The 17,932-nt window shown below is 47.7% G+C and overlaps 1 protein-coding gene across 1 annotated transcript in view; it reads right to left on the minus strand.

The window, feature by feature from the left end:
* Positions 1-17,932, minus strand: part of LMF1 (lipase maturation factor 1) — a 211,821-nt gene extending 193,889 nt beyond the window's left edge. Inside the window, exons 1-2 of the mRNA XM_075718498.1 lie at positions 17,737-17,932; positions 7,037-7,346 (exon numbers count right to left, since the gene is read on the minus strand). Coding sequence (XP_075574613.1) covers positions 7,037-7,346; positions 17,737-17,932 — 506 coding nt within the window. The remainder of the gene's footprint in view (positions 1-7,036; positions 7,347-17,736) is intronic.

Below are 17,932 nucleotides of genomic sequence, written 5' to 3' on the forward strand. Positions count from 1 at the left end.
TTTCTGACATCAGCCATGATTAAATTTTAATCTCTCAAACAAAAATATGGTTCTCATTAGCCTCATTAGTTCCCAGTTGTACTGCAAGGCAACAGTGTCACATGGTATTAATCTTTGTTTTCATTAATATGTCCCATCAACTGCTCACGGCTGCTCACAGCATTCTTTGAAACCGATCCGCTCCCTCTCTTCTGTGCGAGTAGGAAGTGCCAAAAAGCAGCTTCCTCGACAGGAAGGATGACCCCCTGAGATCCTTCAACTTTTGGTTTACGTTTCTAGAGATAATCTTTTCTTTCTGGGGAAAGAGGGAGGGGAGTTCAGAGGAAGAGGGATGCGAGGCTGCGATCCACAATAACAAAGAAATTCCTGAGGTTTATTGCCAAGGCCAGGGCCAGATAAAGGAATAAGATATTCTAAGTTTTCTTGTTGTTGTTGTCATTGGGATATTTCGGAGAGCTAGAAAAATAAAGCCAGGTTGCAAAACAGGTTCTTTGCAAAGACCCTAGCAAACTTCAAATGACTCCAAGTTAACAAATATCACCTTGATGCATATATGCTAATGTGATTCATCTAAAATCCTAGATACTTTTTTTTAATACACCAAATTGTACACTGGGTTCAGGCACAACACTAATTTTTGCTTGCACTTCAAACTTAAATATCTGTAAAGCTGATACCAATTAAGTCTTACCGTCCCTCAGTACAAGCTTCTATTACTTGCAGACAGGCAGATAAAGCAGGATATAGACTGACGGAAAGACCTTGCCTTGTACACAGTTAAGTACAGCCTGACACATCCATTCCTGCCCATACAGTGAGGTCTCGGAGAACTTCAAGTGAACCAAGCGTACTGATGAAACCCAGGACACACAAGTTCCTATTCCCTACTTGCACAGCTCCTGATCTTCCAGTGTTTGCTTGCTCGGGGGCAGTCAAAAAAAGTCTTACCGAATTACCCTTGCTACTTAATAAAACATGCATTAGCTCAAATGCACCCATGCGGATACATTCATTCACCCTTGATCCGGCTGTGGTCTGCTGGAAGCTCAAAGGGTGTTTCTTCTGTCTCTATTTTGTATGTCAGACTAGGACTCTTCTAGTCATAAAATTAGTATCTCCGCAAGTGCTGTGCCTTTGTCATAAGAGGGTCACAAACCAGCACACTTAAAAACGGGAATGATGTTTTGCCAAATCCAGCCCACAATTCACACGCTGGCTGTTTTACAAGCTGGAATAAGAAACTCGGGAGAGATCTGTTTCTAACCTCTACTGGATATGATGACACTAGACAAAAACCCAAGTGCTTCAGACTGAAAAACCAGAGCTGTAGAACATGAGAGGAAGGAAAGTGGGGAAGAGGTCCATTTAATGGCTCCTAATGCCCTCCTGGAGAGTGAAAACACAGCCCTGAGCATCTCATCAGCCCCCTAGCATTTAATGGAGTTCAGCCTGAACCAGCCATCAGTTCATCCGCTAGCACACCGAAGACTGTGATTAAAGTCCTGCATAGGTCAAGTGGTTTTTAATGAGACATATAAACCATAAAACCTCCATGACATACAAGTCCTTCTTCTTCCTCTGTTGTAAATTAACTTCTGAGGATGGTAATTTAATTGCAATTAAATTACATGCCTCAGAGACATGCTTTCATGACCTGCAGTATACCTGTCCCTCCAATAAGTCCTTAATATTAAAGTTAAAAGCTATTAATAATTACGTTCAATCAGCTAAACATGAAAACACACCAGGCATTTGGGGCCAGAAAGACAGAGGCATGTCCTCCCCTCTAGAAAAGTGTTGCAGCATCTGCGACTTCTTGGAAACCACCTGGGCACGTGGGCTTCCACCGGCACGTGAGCGCAGCTCAAATGGTGCTCGCCCGCAATCTCTGGGGTTGTACAGTGGTGAAGCACTGTTCAGTTTCATATTCCTTGCAGAAAAAAAAAAAAAAGGTGTGCTGCTTAGTCTTATTTTACCCTAAATACCTGCTAGCAGTAGCTCCACCAACATTTTCCACAAGGGAAGAACACACCAAAAAGAACGCTGTAGCCACCTCATGCTGTAACGTTTTATTTATTGGCTTGTTTAACCTATTCCCTTGAGCTCTTGTAACTCTACCAGAATCTTAGTCATGAAAGAAAACAAGGCAATAGGATTTAAAAAACCACAATTCTAGCTTTTGTATCAAGTGTCTTACAAACTGTACCACTGAACGCTCTCTAACAGTGGGCAATATGCTTTGTAAAATGAAACAACACAATAACCAAGGGAAAGGAAGGGTTTTCAGATGACATTTGAAAATGCTGGGGGGGTGGTTCAGCGAGGAAACAACAGAAGAAGAAACAGGAGATCAGTGGCAGAGTAGTTTAAAAGTTTGTTTATATAAGAAAATGTAATAGCTCTCTGGAGACACCTTACTGTGGGATAAAAGTGATTTTATTCCAGAATTATGAATTCACTTTAGAAGTGCATTAGTTATTCTGGTACAAAAATGATTCAACTTCTGCCGGAACACCTCTCCCGGAGAGCTTGTCCTAACAAAGGACCTCTACTGCTGATGGTCCATCTCTGCAGACATATGCCCCAGAAGAAACCATAGGGAATAAAAGCACAAACACAGGTTTCATGCGGTCACCTGCAACAAGTATTTTTACTTTTAAACAAAGGGGCAGCTTTTCCCATTCTTGTTTAAATGTATGACAAGCCATTATATTAATATTCAGGAGGGAGGAAGCGGGGAGAAAGGCAAAGCCATTCGTATTGGACCTGTGGAGCTGCACTGTTCTTCCGATGACTGAACCTAGACAAGCAGGACTTGCAGTCTGCAAAATGGACGCTGAAGTATGGGGAATGCCCACAAAATCTTTTTAAGCTTCTTCAGCTTCATTAAATAGCTTCTATTACACTCAAACTGGGACCACTTTTTACTATTACTTTACTGAAATTAGGCATAGTCTGCAGAAATTACAGGAAAAATCAAGGCTAAAACTAAAATCATGATTAAGCATGTCACCCAGCCTATGGGTCAGACATTATGTATTCTTTTGCACTGGCAGATTTTTGGATTCTTGACAGTCTCCGTAGACATGGCACCTGGGGACATGGTTTAGTGGGCATGGGGGTGTTGGGTTGATGGTTGGAATGATGATCTTAGAGGTTCTTTCCAACCTTAGTGATTCCTAGTTTTACTTTCATTAAAAAATAATCCAGCCAACAAGCCAGGAAACATGAAATTAATTATTACTCGACCCTTAATTCATTTAGTGGTGGACTTGGTAGTGTTAGGTTAATGGTTGGACTGGATGATCTTAGAGGTCTTTTCCAACCTAAATGATTCTATGATTCTACTTCAAAAGGAGAAGTTAGAAATGGCAGAGGGGAAAAAAAATGCAGTATTTGAAGACAGACACACTGAGCTTGTGATGCAAGCGCAGCACCATTACACGCATGCCCCATGACCCAGAGAACACGTCCAGGCTTAGTCTGAGCAGAGCCCGAATACTGCAGCCGTTTTGGGAACAGAGTGCCCAGAATTACAAAAGCTCCCCTGTGCATTCTACTTTCAAATTTGGGAAAGGCGATCTTGGCCCTGCATTTCACAGGTATCAAAATTAATACGCTGTTCTCTGAAAGCTAGCCTAGTTTTGAGAGCCACCGAAGTGCATCTTATTTCAGACAGTTCACCTGTGCTTTGGCAGAGCCAACAGCAAACTGGCAAAGGCAAGAATTCAGGGCCGGGACAACATCCTGGCCCCAGTTCTCAGGATTTTAGCTTGCCAAAGTAATCCTTAACCCACAAAATCCATCACGAACAGCTCACATCAGCCTGTTCCAGGAGCAGCTTTCTTGAGGGTTATAACACCCTCAAAGACCTTCAGCTGGTCCCTTGCCGTGCTGTCACAGCAGGCTCAGCTGTCCCCAGGCACACAGCATATTCCCCAGCTCACAGGTGGAGGTCGGCAGTACTGGGCAACGCGTCCTGCCCTTCAAAGGAGACGGTTTGCTCTTCTAAAGCTTCCTCTGACTCTGAGCCCAAGCCAGCTGGACAGCAGTTGAAAGACTCACTCCTTCAGCAGCGCCCGGTATCTGGAGACTCCAGCCCAAAACAAATAGAAACATTTGAAATTAAAATAGAAAAAGAAAAGGCGATAAAAAGAATAAATTGTTCCTCACTGGCCTAAAGAAGAGAACTCTATTCCTCCTTATCATCCCATATCTTCCCTGAACTGGCTTCCCAGGCAACTACTGCAAAGGATTTTTCTGGATCGGGTCAGCCCACGGGTCTGTGCCCAGCCCAGCAGTGCCGGCTTGCAGGAGTCCACGGCTGCCAGCTACAGAGAACACTAAGAAAGACTGTACAATAACTACAAAACAATGTGACCACAGGAGGAGTTTCTTCCTCATTTCAGATGCCTCTCTGCCAACTATCTCCTAACTCCGATCGGGAATGCCTGACAACTTGTCCTTTCCCCCTCTATAAGAAGTCACTGTGGTCTGCAACAGATGCTTTGGAGAACAATCAGAAGTCATCAAAACCTCTCAATCTCCCCAGGTTTGAGAGCAAGCCAGAGTTAATGGACCATCTAACCCCGCCCTACAAACCAGTGCGGAAAGGGAGTTTTAAAGCCAGCCTTAGTTTCAAGGCCACTGCTGCCACCCACCATCAGCAGCAGAAATCAGGAGATTTCAGGTACTCTCAGCTCATCCCTCGTACCACCACAATTCCCTGAAGGACGATGAGAAATTAGTTAATCCCCCCCTTTGCTCTTTCCCCATGTTTACTTGCACTGTGAGTACCTAGCCACCCAGCATCCCCTTCTCCAGGAATTGAATGTCACACTGTATGCACAATAATAATATGGTTTTGACCACCCAGTGACCCATTTCGGAGGATCTAATGAAAAATGTAACCACAGCTGAATGAACTGTACTGCTGGGTTGCTTTGATTCTTTTCCCTCACCCCTTTACAAGAAGAACCTAATTTCCTGTTTAATATATTTGATGCCACAATTAAGAAGAGATGAAGTAGAGGCAATGCCTCCTGTGCCCCCCTCTTTTCTCTCTCACCCCTTCCCCAGAAGAACCTGACCCATTCCCTTGGTGTGTTATTGCTGTATACCAGGAGTCACCTGCCTGTGCCAGAGTAACTTTTAAACTCCAAGTCTGAAGTAGCAAAGAAGGAAGAAAAATACAGCTTTATCTCAAATATCAAGAGTCAATTCCTTTCAACCACAGCATCCACAAAAAGCAAACTCTGGGCTCCGCTTGCATTCCTGCTGGCCAGCTCATTGTCTTCAGAGCTGCAGAGACCCAACGCTTGCCCGTGAGCTCCTAAACCCCCTCAGGAAGAGGCACTGGACATGGTCTGCTGGACACCGGTGGTGGTTCGGTGCAGCAGTGGAAAAAGGCTCCCCTCTCTATCCCAGGCCCTTCGCCTCTCCCTTAAAGGCTTGAAAGGTGACAAAAGAGCCACGCATCCAACAGGCACAACTGGATTTCTTTTGGCAAAAACTCAAAGAGTTCCGCAGGACTGCCACCCCTCCAGCACCAGCAGAGAAGACATCACACCTCTGCCTTCAGTCTGCCTGTACCAGGAAAAGCAACCAGGAGCAGAGGACCAGCACAGGACTCGACTGCCCAACGAGACACGGAGAACACATTCCAGCTGTTTTTTTTTTTTTTTAAATCAAAACTATAATGACATTATAACGCTGCTACAGCAGCGGCACCAGTACACCAAGCAGTCTGGAGTGCTTTGTGGGCACTAAGAAAGCCTGTCATGCTACTGTCCTAGTTAGCCCACTACTTTGGGAGCAAGCCAGATCAAACCTTCAGCCTCAGGAGTCACTGCAGGTCCAGCTTTCAGCTACAAAACCTTTGCAGCTTGAGGGGGAGGTTGTTAGGGTTCTCCCCCTTCCCCAACCAGAAATGCAAAGAGAAAGAAGTCAAGGAACACATCCAGATTTTGCTGCTACAACGACACAGGCTCCTGTCTCTCTGGAAATGAGAGCAGGACGACGCTTGAATTCTTGCCCTGTAACATAAAACATCTAGAAAAACAGACAAGCGATTTTGGAGTGACTTGGAAATGGGCAATGGAAAACTATCCACCAAGTTATTTTTCAAATTTTGTGGCTTGCTTTCACAGTCTTAAGTTCACGCTGAGTTAAGAGCTCAGAGAATAGAGCTTTTCAGAAAACTGAAGCTGTTATCCTTCACCCACTTGCATACCATCTGGAGTAGGATAGGAATGAATGGGACAGGACAAGACACATGGCTGCCCAAGCATATGCAAATCCTTAAAATTAAATTCACTGAGCTCATCTATACAGAAGGTGTCCCACAATGTGTTGTAGAGCGAGAACATCTCAATGAGACAGCTGTATCATGTTCCCAGCTTGGGCACCCCTTCACGGCATGACTTTTTACCTCCCCAAAGTTACCACATCACCTCTGCTACAGGCAGAGACGTACTTGAGGTCAACTAATGAGATGGGGTTTCCTAAGGGCCCATCCTCTTAACAAATGTACCTGGCACCTTGACAACTGTGAGGACCACCTGAAGCCTTTCATTTTGCACTGCAGTCTTTCCCTGCAGCAAGGCGATGCGCAGACACTTATTCCTCCTTTACTTTTTCCCCCCACAGGTTTTACGTACTTATCCTGACTATTCCAGCTCTCTTCTGGATAGAACTGAAAACTGAGAAACCATCTCAAAGGTAATTATTAGGGGAATTCCCTTGCAACAGCCATGAGGGAAAGTACTCTACAGCAGGGACAACGTGTAGCATGGCACATTATGCGGCCAAATTTGCCTCTCACAGAGGACAACAGAAATCAGAGCAGATATCCCAGGTACGAGAGAGAGAGCAGGAGCATGCCCGTAACTCATTTCTGCCAAATGCTTTCCTTATCTCACGTTCCCACATTGCTCCTTACCAGATTACCAACCTCAAATGGTAATAGAGAACCAACGTGTACAACGAACAGCAAGAGATCACACAGAAAAACATAGTAGAGAGATTGTTAACTTACCAGATCTGTCCAACGTTGACCAACGAGAGGTAGAGAACCCACAGGACAGCCATGAGGACCATGTTTGCACATCCAGTTACCAATACAAAGGCTGAAGCTGCCAGGCCAAACAGGGAGAGGTAGTCCAAGATGCTGTCCATGTCTGACCAGTCCAGAAACCAGATGATTGTCGGCGCATAGCTCAGAGCATCCAGGTTTATCTTCCCTTTGAAATACTTTTTGACATTCTGCAGGTACAGTTTACAAGGGAGCAGCCCCTTCTCTCCTATTAGCTGCTTGTTTTGATGATACGCCACCAGGAAGGCCACAACTAGAAGAAAACAAGGAGGGGGGGAAAAAAAAAAAAAAAAACAGGATTAGAAATCATCCAGGCTGAAGTATATATTTTGAGTCCAGAGTTACAGTAGTACATTCATGCCTCGGGAAGGAATTTATTCACATGTCCTCATCTCCATTAAAATACAACACAGTCATTTCTACTAACCACGATGCAGAAGGCAGAGGAATTCTATAAATGCTGTCTCTGCCTTCACACCAGGAAATGGCACGAAGTCTGGTTTGGGGTCATTTTCTCCTCAACAGCCGTAAGGAACATGCCACTTGCTTCAGGCAAACTCAACAATGCACTTTTGGGAAAAGTTCCCTGTAACTGAGCGACCTGACCCAGCGTAGAAACAGGGGGCTCAGCCCAGCTCTGTTAGACTCTGTGTGACCCTAGGTTCGTCACATACGCTATTCATCTCCTAATGCAGATGAGGAAAACAGCCTAATTGCACTGCCAAGTGAAAGTCAGGCATTAATTTCGAGACTTTCAGACAGAATTTCCTTTCTACAAAAAGCATTTGGAAAGGAGACGCCGAGAAACCCTCAGTCCACGCACAGATACTGGGGAGCACAGCTGAAGCAGCCGGACGAGCACCCACAACTCCCTTCAGCTTCGCAGCAGCAAAGACACAGCTGTACTCTCTGACCCCTCCTATTTCAGTTTCACAAAACATTTTACAGTGTAAATAAACAACAGCTCCAGCACGGGGTTTGTTGTCGATGGGGATTTACAGTGTCTGCTGCTCCCAGCACAAATAACCCACAGCAGACGGAGCAGGTTGTGCCTGCAAGGTTATGCTTTGACTTCAGAGGACAACACACGTCCATTTTTACATAACACTATCTATGCATCTACCAAGTATTGGATTTTTTCCTTATATTGAGAACACGTCATATTTCAAAATATTGTTAATGAGACAGCTTAAACTCATACACACCATTTAAGAGGCATCTAAAGGACACCTTAATTCTTCTGGCAGCATAACAGTTAATGGTTCTCCATCACAACTGCAAAAGACAGTAGTTATGCTACGGGTTGACCTTCTGGATCCTCTCACATCCTGGTAGGTTGGAAATACAAAGTCTTAATATTTTCCTGTCCTCTAAATTGCTACTTTTTACATGTCACTACAGCTCTCTCATTTATAGTGTCTATGCTCTTGCACTGGACAATCTTAGAACAGCCAGATGCTTTTTTTAACAGCACATAAGCAATTTAATTACAGATTATAGACCTAGAATTTGATGTTCTACAGAGAAAGTTGGTTGGCTTCTAGGGATTATCTCATATTTTAGGAATCTCCTCCAGTTACCAATTTGCAGTTCGTAACTGCAGTAATCTCCATTTCTCAGAAAAAAATTATGAAGGCCAACATTTCCTGATTATGCTCCATACATTTTGCTCCCAGCAGCTAACTTACCCATCTTTCAAACATTATCCAAACACCAGCCACGTCACATGCAGCAATACCAAAGGTCTCGCAAGAGGCCAATCTGTCTCCCCCCAGTCTTCCTTAGTTAATGATCAAATCTGTTTCCGTCCTTATCTGAATACTGTCATTCTGCAAACAAGAATTCTGGTGTTCATCTGGTTGGTGTCTCTCACTGGGAACACTGGTGGAAAGTCTATGTGAAACTATACCCCGAGCTCAGGCCTGGAGTCCCATTTCTTTGAAGTTTGACTCGCAACCCAAAGTCTGCAGCCCCAGGGAATAAAAATAAATGTCCCATTCCCCCAGACACACACAAAGGCCTCCAGTGGGTTTCAGTTAATCCACTTAACACTCACTCCATCGCTTTGCACGCAGCGTGTATTTTGTTCTCATTTGAAAAACCACTAAAACTCACAATCCAACGCATATCTGAGGTCACTGGGAGGGTTCCCATTGATTTCAACAGATCCTGAATCACAGTGCTAACACAATAAAGTTGGGGGGTTAATCGGTTGCATCTCTTTCCACCCATCTTTTATACACAGTGGAAGATTTTACAAACTAATAAAAGACACGCAGAGTATTTTACTCAATTACGGACAGGGAGGAACAAGAGAAAAAAACGATCGCAACACTAAAGAATCGGCTTTGGCCCGCAAATTAAGTGTTTTATATTTTAGAGTATTCATAGTTTTCTACCAACACTCTGTTTGGCACAACTGTGTAATCAGAAAGCCTGACACACAAAACAGGCAGAAATATAATGCTTCTGAGCCTCAGACAACTTAATATCTTCATTTTAGGTTTAAAAAAAAAAAAAAAAAAAAAAAGACCAACTCTGCCTTAAAACTCCATGGCTTGATTTCCCTTGATTAGCACTGCAATTTGCTGCACAGTTTTCCAAAAGTGCTAATCAAATTCACCTCTAAATGCTACAGAAATTGCTGCCCCAACCCATAACTGCTAAGCAGGTTTTTTCCTAAAAAAATCTAAATTAGACCCCTGCACAGTATGCAAGATAAACAAGGAAAGGGTAAATTAGGAAAAAGAAACTATAGCAATTGCAGAAAAGTACACATTGTATGTACAAAATACGGTACAGCCTTTTTAAGTCTGAAAGCAGCAGAGACTGCATTATAGCTTGGCATGAACTGCACATCTAAAGGTTGCCCAGTTTGGGCTCCCAAGTGGTTTTCTCCCAGAGCACCGATTTCTCACAAGACACTGCACTGCTGATATCTCATATATTATGATTTCACAACTAAATCCCACCGGCAACAGCCCTAATATGATCAAGAACTCATGTAACCCAAACCAAATCCTGACCGTTCCACCCACGTTTCGATCCATCACCCTCCCAAGCCATCGGGGCCCACGTCCGGCAAGAGCGGTTTATTGCTCACACGTGTGCCGCGTTTCCTAGACGTGCTGCTCCATCCCGGATCCAGCTCCCTCTCCTGGACACTCCCCAAGCTGAGCCCCTGTCTCGCACCATGCTCCCTCTCCACTCATCTCCAGCATCTTTTGGAGCACCTTTGAAGGGCACATGCCTTAGGCAGCGCCCGCTTCTCAAACCCCACCACCAAATCGTCCAGACCGACTTTCCCAGGGCACCAGCTAAGCCTTCGAGAGGCTTCACCCTGCAGGCAGCATTTCCCATGGTACCAGACACATGCAATAGTTGAAACTGAAGACAGATTCTGCAAGGGATTTCAGCCACACAGGAGATGCACAGATCCAGGAGGAAAAAAGGGAAGTTAGTTATCAGCTTGTCATTGCTTCCTCTCCCTGTACTTCTCTTGAGAAACTGTATCCTTACACTGACTATAACACAGACCCTGCTCCCTTCTCCAGGAACCTTCCCTTTGATCTTGGCTTAGTCGGGGGGGGAAAAAGTCCCTTTTGCCCCAAAGCCTGTGCTTTTCTTCCTCTTCCTTAACCCCTATTCTGAAACTTCTCTCCCTTGGCCTCGTATTTGGGGATTTTCCACTCTCCATCTTCCCACTCCCTCCAGGTAAACATGGTCAAACAAGTTTGCTTCCACCTTGGGCACTGGCTGGCATGCTCGCTGTGCTGCCAGGGCATGGGGCAAGGTTAATCGCTGCTCTTGTTTGTCCTGAGCTTCTTCCTGGCAAGTGGGTGGCAGAGCAGTTCTGCTACAAGAGCCAGAATTCACCGGTTAGCAAGTCAGCCGATGCTGGGGGCACCCACCTACGCAGCATGCTGGGTTCAACCACGCCACGGGGTCCAAGGCACCGAGTGCTCGGGCAACAGCACTCGCTTGTGCCTCAGCCTCTCCAAACGCTCTGTAAAGCTGTGCTCCTGGGTGTCTGCGAGGTTTGTGCCAGCTGAGAGATGTTCTTGTCTCTGGGATGCTGGAATGGGGAAAGAGTCTGAGCGGGCAGCTGGCAGCTGCTGAGCACCGCTGTTAGCCAGGCAAGCAGGCAGCATCTCAGTCACCAACAGAGCCGCAAGACTCCGCATCTCGCTCAGAAGCCGCTTTCCTCCTGAGCAAACCTGACTCTTGGATTTGCAAACCTTGGGCAATGCATTCATCAGTGTCCTCTGTCAGTTCAGGGTTTATTTTTTCCTGCAAGAACAGCACAAACACTTGCACCCCTACGCAGCAGGCAGCTTGCCTCCACCAGCACCCAAGCCACCTCCAGCTCAGGCACGTACTGCACCGAGGGGTCCACGGTGGATTCCCCCAGGATGGGGCGAGCTAACAGAGGGCCTGATCCAGAGTCACCCGCTCCTATTATATATATGGATTCTATGATCACAGCCTCCTGAGCAGGCCGGACTCCTCAGAATGACCCTCAATTTCTGGTATCATCTTACAAAATGAGAGGATAACTGAGAAGGGCGCTTTTTCAGAGTTCAGGATGCACTTTGACAACCAGGACGCAGAGGCTGATGTTCTCCCATAGCTACCCCTTCCAGCATCACGGATGGGAATGATGCGAGGCCATGGCTGGGCTCCTAATTCAGGGACATCCCCTGCAGACTCCCAGCACAGCTCTGCACCCCTCCAGGTCTCCAAACCCAGCATAAAACCCTATCACCTTGCCCACCACCCCTGTGGCTGCTCACTGCCTGGACTTTTTACCAGTTTTATTCCTGGATTTGGGTATCTTCAGCCCGTGCCAGTCTCCTCTCTTTCCACCTAAAGCACTTTGCCATTCTGCAGACTCTTCCCTCCTATGCGGATTGAAAAAAACCTCAGCCTCAGCAACTCCCATGCTCCCTCCCACTCAGGAGGCAGACGGAGCCTTTGACAGCTCACATGGGAGCACGCTCCTCTACCTGCTGCGAGCTGATCTTTACATAAGTAATACATGTAAATTGTCATCAACTGCTAATAGACCTTCACTACTTATTCTCACCTCAGAAGGTGCTTCACTGTACTTTTCCATTAACTCCCCCCCTCCACCTTCTCCTTCCCCTCCCAGCCTCCTCTCTCCCCCCAAACTGAACGCGTGCCTTGTTCAAACCCACATGCTACCAATAAACACAACCCAAGCGTGCAACACAAGAGTCACCCATCTGAAATGATTTGGTCTATCCATATTGCCCTGTCACCTCAGTTCCTTTCCCCTGGTGCAGGCTCAGCCTGTCATGGTAGGAGAATGAGAGGATCCCATTCTTCATGCTCTGTAAAGATTTAAAGATGTGAAATCCAAAACTTTCCGGTCATATGGCTTTCTCTCTGCCCCCATTAAAAGAAGTCTTAGCTTTTACTTAAAGCCCAAACCACAAGAAGAAACGAACCAAGAGCACAGAGCTTTGCATGAAAACCAAACTACATTTTGCACACACACAAAAAAATCTGCCTGGAGCCATATATCAAGTGCACCTTTGACCCAACAAGGCACTCAAAAAAGGCCCTATGCTGGATGCTGGCAAGCTGAGGTTGTACTACTGAAAAGATGAAGGGGGGAAATACGTATGGACTTTTCATTATTATCAGAGAAATGAATCAAGTAAGTTTGCAATTGATAAATTCCCCTGCAAAGTTTTGCAACACAGAAGCAACACCACCGTAGTACTGAGCAAAGAGCCAGAATGAATCCAAGCACCCCCTTTTCATTGTACAACCCTACAGCCACAAATAAACACACAACAAAGCAGCCCGCTCTCAACACTTTTTTGTTTTCTTGCATTCCGTAGCAAAGCTAAAGACTTTGGGGTGGTTGCTTTGGAGGCTTTTTAAGCGCTTATCTCCCCATTGGCTCCTTGTTTGAAATAACGCGAAAGCAAACAGAAAAGGCTGGGCTGTGGCACGGTTAAAAAGCTTCCCCGCAGGACTCGGGTTGTTCAACCCCACAGCAGCGGCAGTCCAGCCTGCAGCTGGAGGGTGCCCCGAGAAGATCCCTCTGCTCCAGACCAGCTCTGCGCAAACAGCAGACTAGGAGACGGATTCTCTCCTTCTTGGTTCTTATCATGTCCCTTAAACTATCGCTGCTTGCTATGAATTTCTCTTCCCGCAGTGAAAGTGCTTTGTTCAGGACCAAACGCACTTCTGCCTGGCTTATGCAGCTCTTTGGCGCAGAGTTAAATGGGGGGCACGTTGCTCGCTAAAAGGACACAGTGCTAACATACTGCCTTTGCCGGGCAGGCTTGCTAACAAGCACCGTGCTGAAATAAAACCTTTCAGGGGAGAAAAAGCATCTGAAGATGTACTATAATCCTGACTAGGCAAGCTGAAAGCTACTGGGAGCCTTTTAATCTAACTGAGGGAAGAGAAGGGGGAAAGCAGGAGAGATGGCAGAGGGAAAGAGAGAAGAGGAAGGACACCGGGGAGAGCCAGGAACCCACAGGAAGCCAAACCCCCCTGAGAAGGCTTTAGATTTCAGAATTAGGAAGAAGTAGCGTGAACCTCCCATAGCTCTAGCTCGGGGGAAAGAAAATACTACTATTAAACAATACATAAGGAGAAAAAAAGATAAACTGGATTTAAATAATAGCTTTTATTTCAAAGCACTCTACAGAGCCTGGCTGAAGTTGGGAAGGGTGGTATCTAATTACTTAAACTTCTACATCTGGAATCTGATGATAGTAATCATCCAAAAAGGGCACTTAACAATGATTTAGAAGGAGGGTGAAGGGAGTAAATAATGCACATTTGTTGTCAAGAGCTTTGGGACCAGCTATTTACCTGTAACAGGACTTCCAACAAGACCTCAAAGACTTTCTGTATTTACAGAATGTCAATTCCTGCCATAAAGAACACACACACAGTGCAAGACCAGGACAGAAAACCTTCAGATCTCAAACTGGCATTTCTCCAAGCCTCCCTGTCCCATGAATCACTGTATTAGAGATTGCAATTAGCCAGTGACGGACAGGTTGCAATGGTGGAAGCCTGGGAGACAAGTCTCTTCAATCGGCGCACCAGTACTACGCAAAGATGCCTCTACAGAAACAGGGAGAGGGGTCTGGGCAGCAGAGCACGGGATAAGAGCTACACAATTGTTCTCTTCCCCAGCGTTCGGCGCTGGACTCTGTGTTACTTCACACTCTCCTCCTCCGGAAGGGTTTTACAGCTTGGTCTGCCCACACTTACTCAGTGAAGTGGAGAAAGAGGTCCCAGATCTGAAAATGTCTCTGAGGGCTGTCAGTTATAAGAATTTAAGTGTCACCTAATTTACAAGCACACAGCGCTAGCTACTATTAAAACCAGAATTGCCCAGACAGGCATTTCATTTACCTTAGTGCTCAGCCAGGAGGACCCCACCGGCACAGCCCTGCTGCAAAGAGCAAACCTCACCGAGCACTTTCAGCTTGGATCCATTTTTCCCCTTCCTTCCCATTCCTGCAAGCAGCAGGTGGTTTTGGTCGCTGGCCTCCACGAGTCATCAGATCCTTCCCCGCTTTCCCATCCCTAGCCTGCCTCTCAGACAACAGCTTCTTTGCCAGGGACTTCCCAGGCTCTGTCTGCTTCTGGAAACCCCCTTTGAAAAAAGAAGAGGAGAGCTGTTATAACCAAAGGGGGTGGGGGAGAAGGGAGGGCACACAGAAGGACACTTCACACCTGCCTCGCTCTTCCTGGCCTCCTTCCACAGAAGATCCAAAGGGAAAGCATCTCCCCAGCTTGCATCAGGCAATAAAACAGCCTCTCGGGAGTGGAGTGGGGGGCAGGAGGGAGGTGACAGGCCCCCAAATCAGGTTTGGCAGTTCTGCCCCTCACCTCAGCATCACTATACACCCCAAATCATGTTTCTCTCCAGCCCATCCACAGTGTCCTTCACTCTCCCACCCCTCCCTTTCCACCTAGGACAACAGGCTTCCAGCTGACACAGCTGCACTAATAGGCAGGAGCAGCAATTATCAGGTGGTGACCGCTTTCCTGATACTTTAGCACGAGGTGCCCCCAAAGGGATTTGTTGCTTAACACAGCAGGAATGAAAGGGTTACATTTAGAAGGGTGAAATGAAAGAAGGGGGAAAAACATCCCACGACTGAGGAATGTCAAACTGTCACAACGGCATCAACCGTTTCCTCAGCAAGTCTGAGACTCGGCGTGTGCAGAATCGCCGTGTCTGGGAGAAAAAAAAAAAAAAAATCTGTCAGAGTAAATGGTTCCATCTTCAGCAAAGAGCTTGGAAGAGGTGCTTGGCACAGAGGCTTTAAATTGTTTTCTGCTGTTTCTAAACCCAGGCTCTCAGAAGAGATCAAAAGGCAACCCACCTTCCCTCGAGAGCGTCCCACCCCAACAGCCAAGGCATGGGTTTGCAGCCTTTGACAGAGGAATCTGCCTCTTCACAACCTCTCCATCTCAGACACGCCGATTAGTTTCCACTCCACGAGGGCTTCAGTTGTAGGCTGTGCAGCGTCTCCCCCACGCTGGGATCAGAGCTGGAGCCCCAACGTCACTGCAAGTGATGGCCCAAGTCAGAATTCGACCTGTCTCAAATCTGGCCCAGGGTTCTGGCTTTGGGTCCCTTGGCTGTTACTCAACCAAAACAAACACCAGAAATCACCGTTACCTGATCGCAATCAAGCTGAAGTTGCATAACGACCAGGTAAACTTTTCCTTTCTTGCACCTCCTCCGTTACAGAGGACAGAGCCACCCTCCTACCCTGTTCCGTCCAGCTCTGGTACCCAAATCCTTTCCTCTGAGGCTACCTCTCTCAAAAAGGTTTCCTCACTCTGGACTGTGGAAGCATTTTGGGGTCTCCTCCCTGCTTCTGCCACTCCCAGGCGTTGCCACTCCCCTTCCCTCTTTCAAAAAGTGCCGAATCCAGTTCTCCTTCCTATTTTCTGTCATCCCGCTTTCACTCACCAGCCTCCCATCTCAGCTTCATCCTCTGGCTTACAAATGCTCACTCTCCCTTTCTCCCTGCAGCCTTCAATCATTTCCACGCTGTAACTCACCTGACCCTGAACTGGGAGACTTGCTCCTCACCTCTCACTGCTTTTGTTGTCCCAAATCAGGTCTCCCACTCACCAGACGGTCCCAATCGTTTGACTCGCTCTTTGCCCTCCTCTGCCTCGTCACCCCCTTACCAACTCCCACCCCGCCAGCCACCGCCTCTCCCTTCCCACCTCCCCACCAGCCCCGTCCCATCGAACGCCAACCTGCAGGACAGGATTTGGTCCCACATGTGGCATATTTATAACCCCAAATCCACGATCGGAAAGCAGCGGCCTCCACCGAACGCACAGCGGAGAACGCTAATCAGTTTTTCATAAGGAAACTGCAAACTGAGCTACGGGAAACTCAGCAGTCTGGATTTACACACGGGGGAATATCGGAATCACTTTCATTTTGACCGAAAGAGTCATAACCCCGCATTTCACCAAGAGCTGAAACCAAACTAGAAACAGAGCACGTGTCAAAACCATACAAAACTACAACTTCTGCATGGTTTTGATGCAAAATAATCTAAGCAGGCTGGCAGCCTACAAATCCTAACGATTTTGTGGACAAATCTGGGGCAAGTTTAGAATTTGTAACATAGTGTGTTACATGTCAGTTTAGGTTTCACTGTGAATATTTTTTAAGTGGAGCACTAGTGGGCTCCGAGCACGGCTCTCAGCATTCCTTGCCAAAGCTTGAGCCAAACGCGCACAGCCGAGGTTGGAAACTGATTTCAACGTTAATCATTTTAAGGTCACGTCAATTCTAGGTCCCAACTGGTAGCGCTGGCACCCAAGGACATCGTGTTTCTCTGGTCCTACATGTAAGACGAGGAGTTTCTCTCTCGCACAGTTAGCTCACAACATCTACCTTGAAGAAGAAGGAATACCAGCTCCAGCAGGCTCTGCTGACAGGTACCAGCCTCGCGGTGTGAGCAAACTCTCCTTCCAGCTCCACCAACACGGGAGCCCCAACATCACCCAACACCATCCCAGCCGCAGGGTCCCCGTCCCACCGGCGAAGCGAGAGTTGAAAACAAGAGGCTCTTCCCATTTCACATCACAGTCATCCCCTCAAGCTTTGCGTACGCAGACGCGTACCCCCAACACCCCCAAGTTTAGCAGTACTTTGGCAAAAGGCAGGCGGGGCTCCTCGGTGCAACGGCTGCAGCCCTGCCATGACAGGACGGGACGCGGATCCAGGAGCCGGGGCAAAGCACCCTGCAGCCCCGCGTCCCGCAAGGAGAGATTCACCACCGGGCACGCAAGACGGTCCCGGGCCTCCTCTGCCACCACAGCGGGACCTCGCAGCGCGGCACCAGCGTGGACCCCACGGCCGGGCGAGCACCGGGGGGCTCGGCTCGCCCCTTCCCCGTGGCAGGGGTCCCGCCTGCCCCACACCTGAGGCTTTGCAACGGGGAAGGCCTCGAGGGACGGGGCAACCCCAGGCCTTCGCCGGGCTCAGCGTGGCGACCAGCCCGGCCGCCCCCAGCAGCCCGGGGCTCCGCCGGGCCGGGCCCCCCCTCCCCCGCTCCCCGGGCAGCGGCGAGAGAGGCGCGGGGCAGCGCCCGGAGACTCACAGTAAAGCAGGGCTATGGATCGCAGCAGCACGATGCGGGTCAGCCAGAAGGTGCCCGGCGGCGGCCCGGTCCCACCACAGCCCGCCGGCCCCGTCACAGCCCGCTCCGGGGCCTCGGGGGCACGGCCGCCCGCCGCCGCCCGCCTGTGCCTCAGCGCCGCGCTGGGCGCCGCCATGTCGGAGCGCGCAGCGCGCAT

Source organism: Pelecanus crispus, chromosome 11 (genome assembly GCF_030463565.1).
Source record: "Pelecanus crispus isolate bPelCri1 chromosome 11, bPelCri1.pri, whole genome shotgun sequence".
Taxonomy (NCBI): Eukaryota; Metazoa; Chordata; class Aves; order Pelecaniformes; family Pelecanidae; genus Pelecanus; species Pelecanus crispus.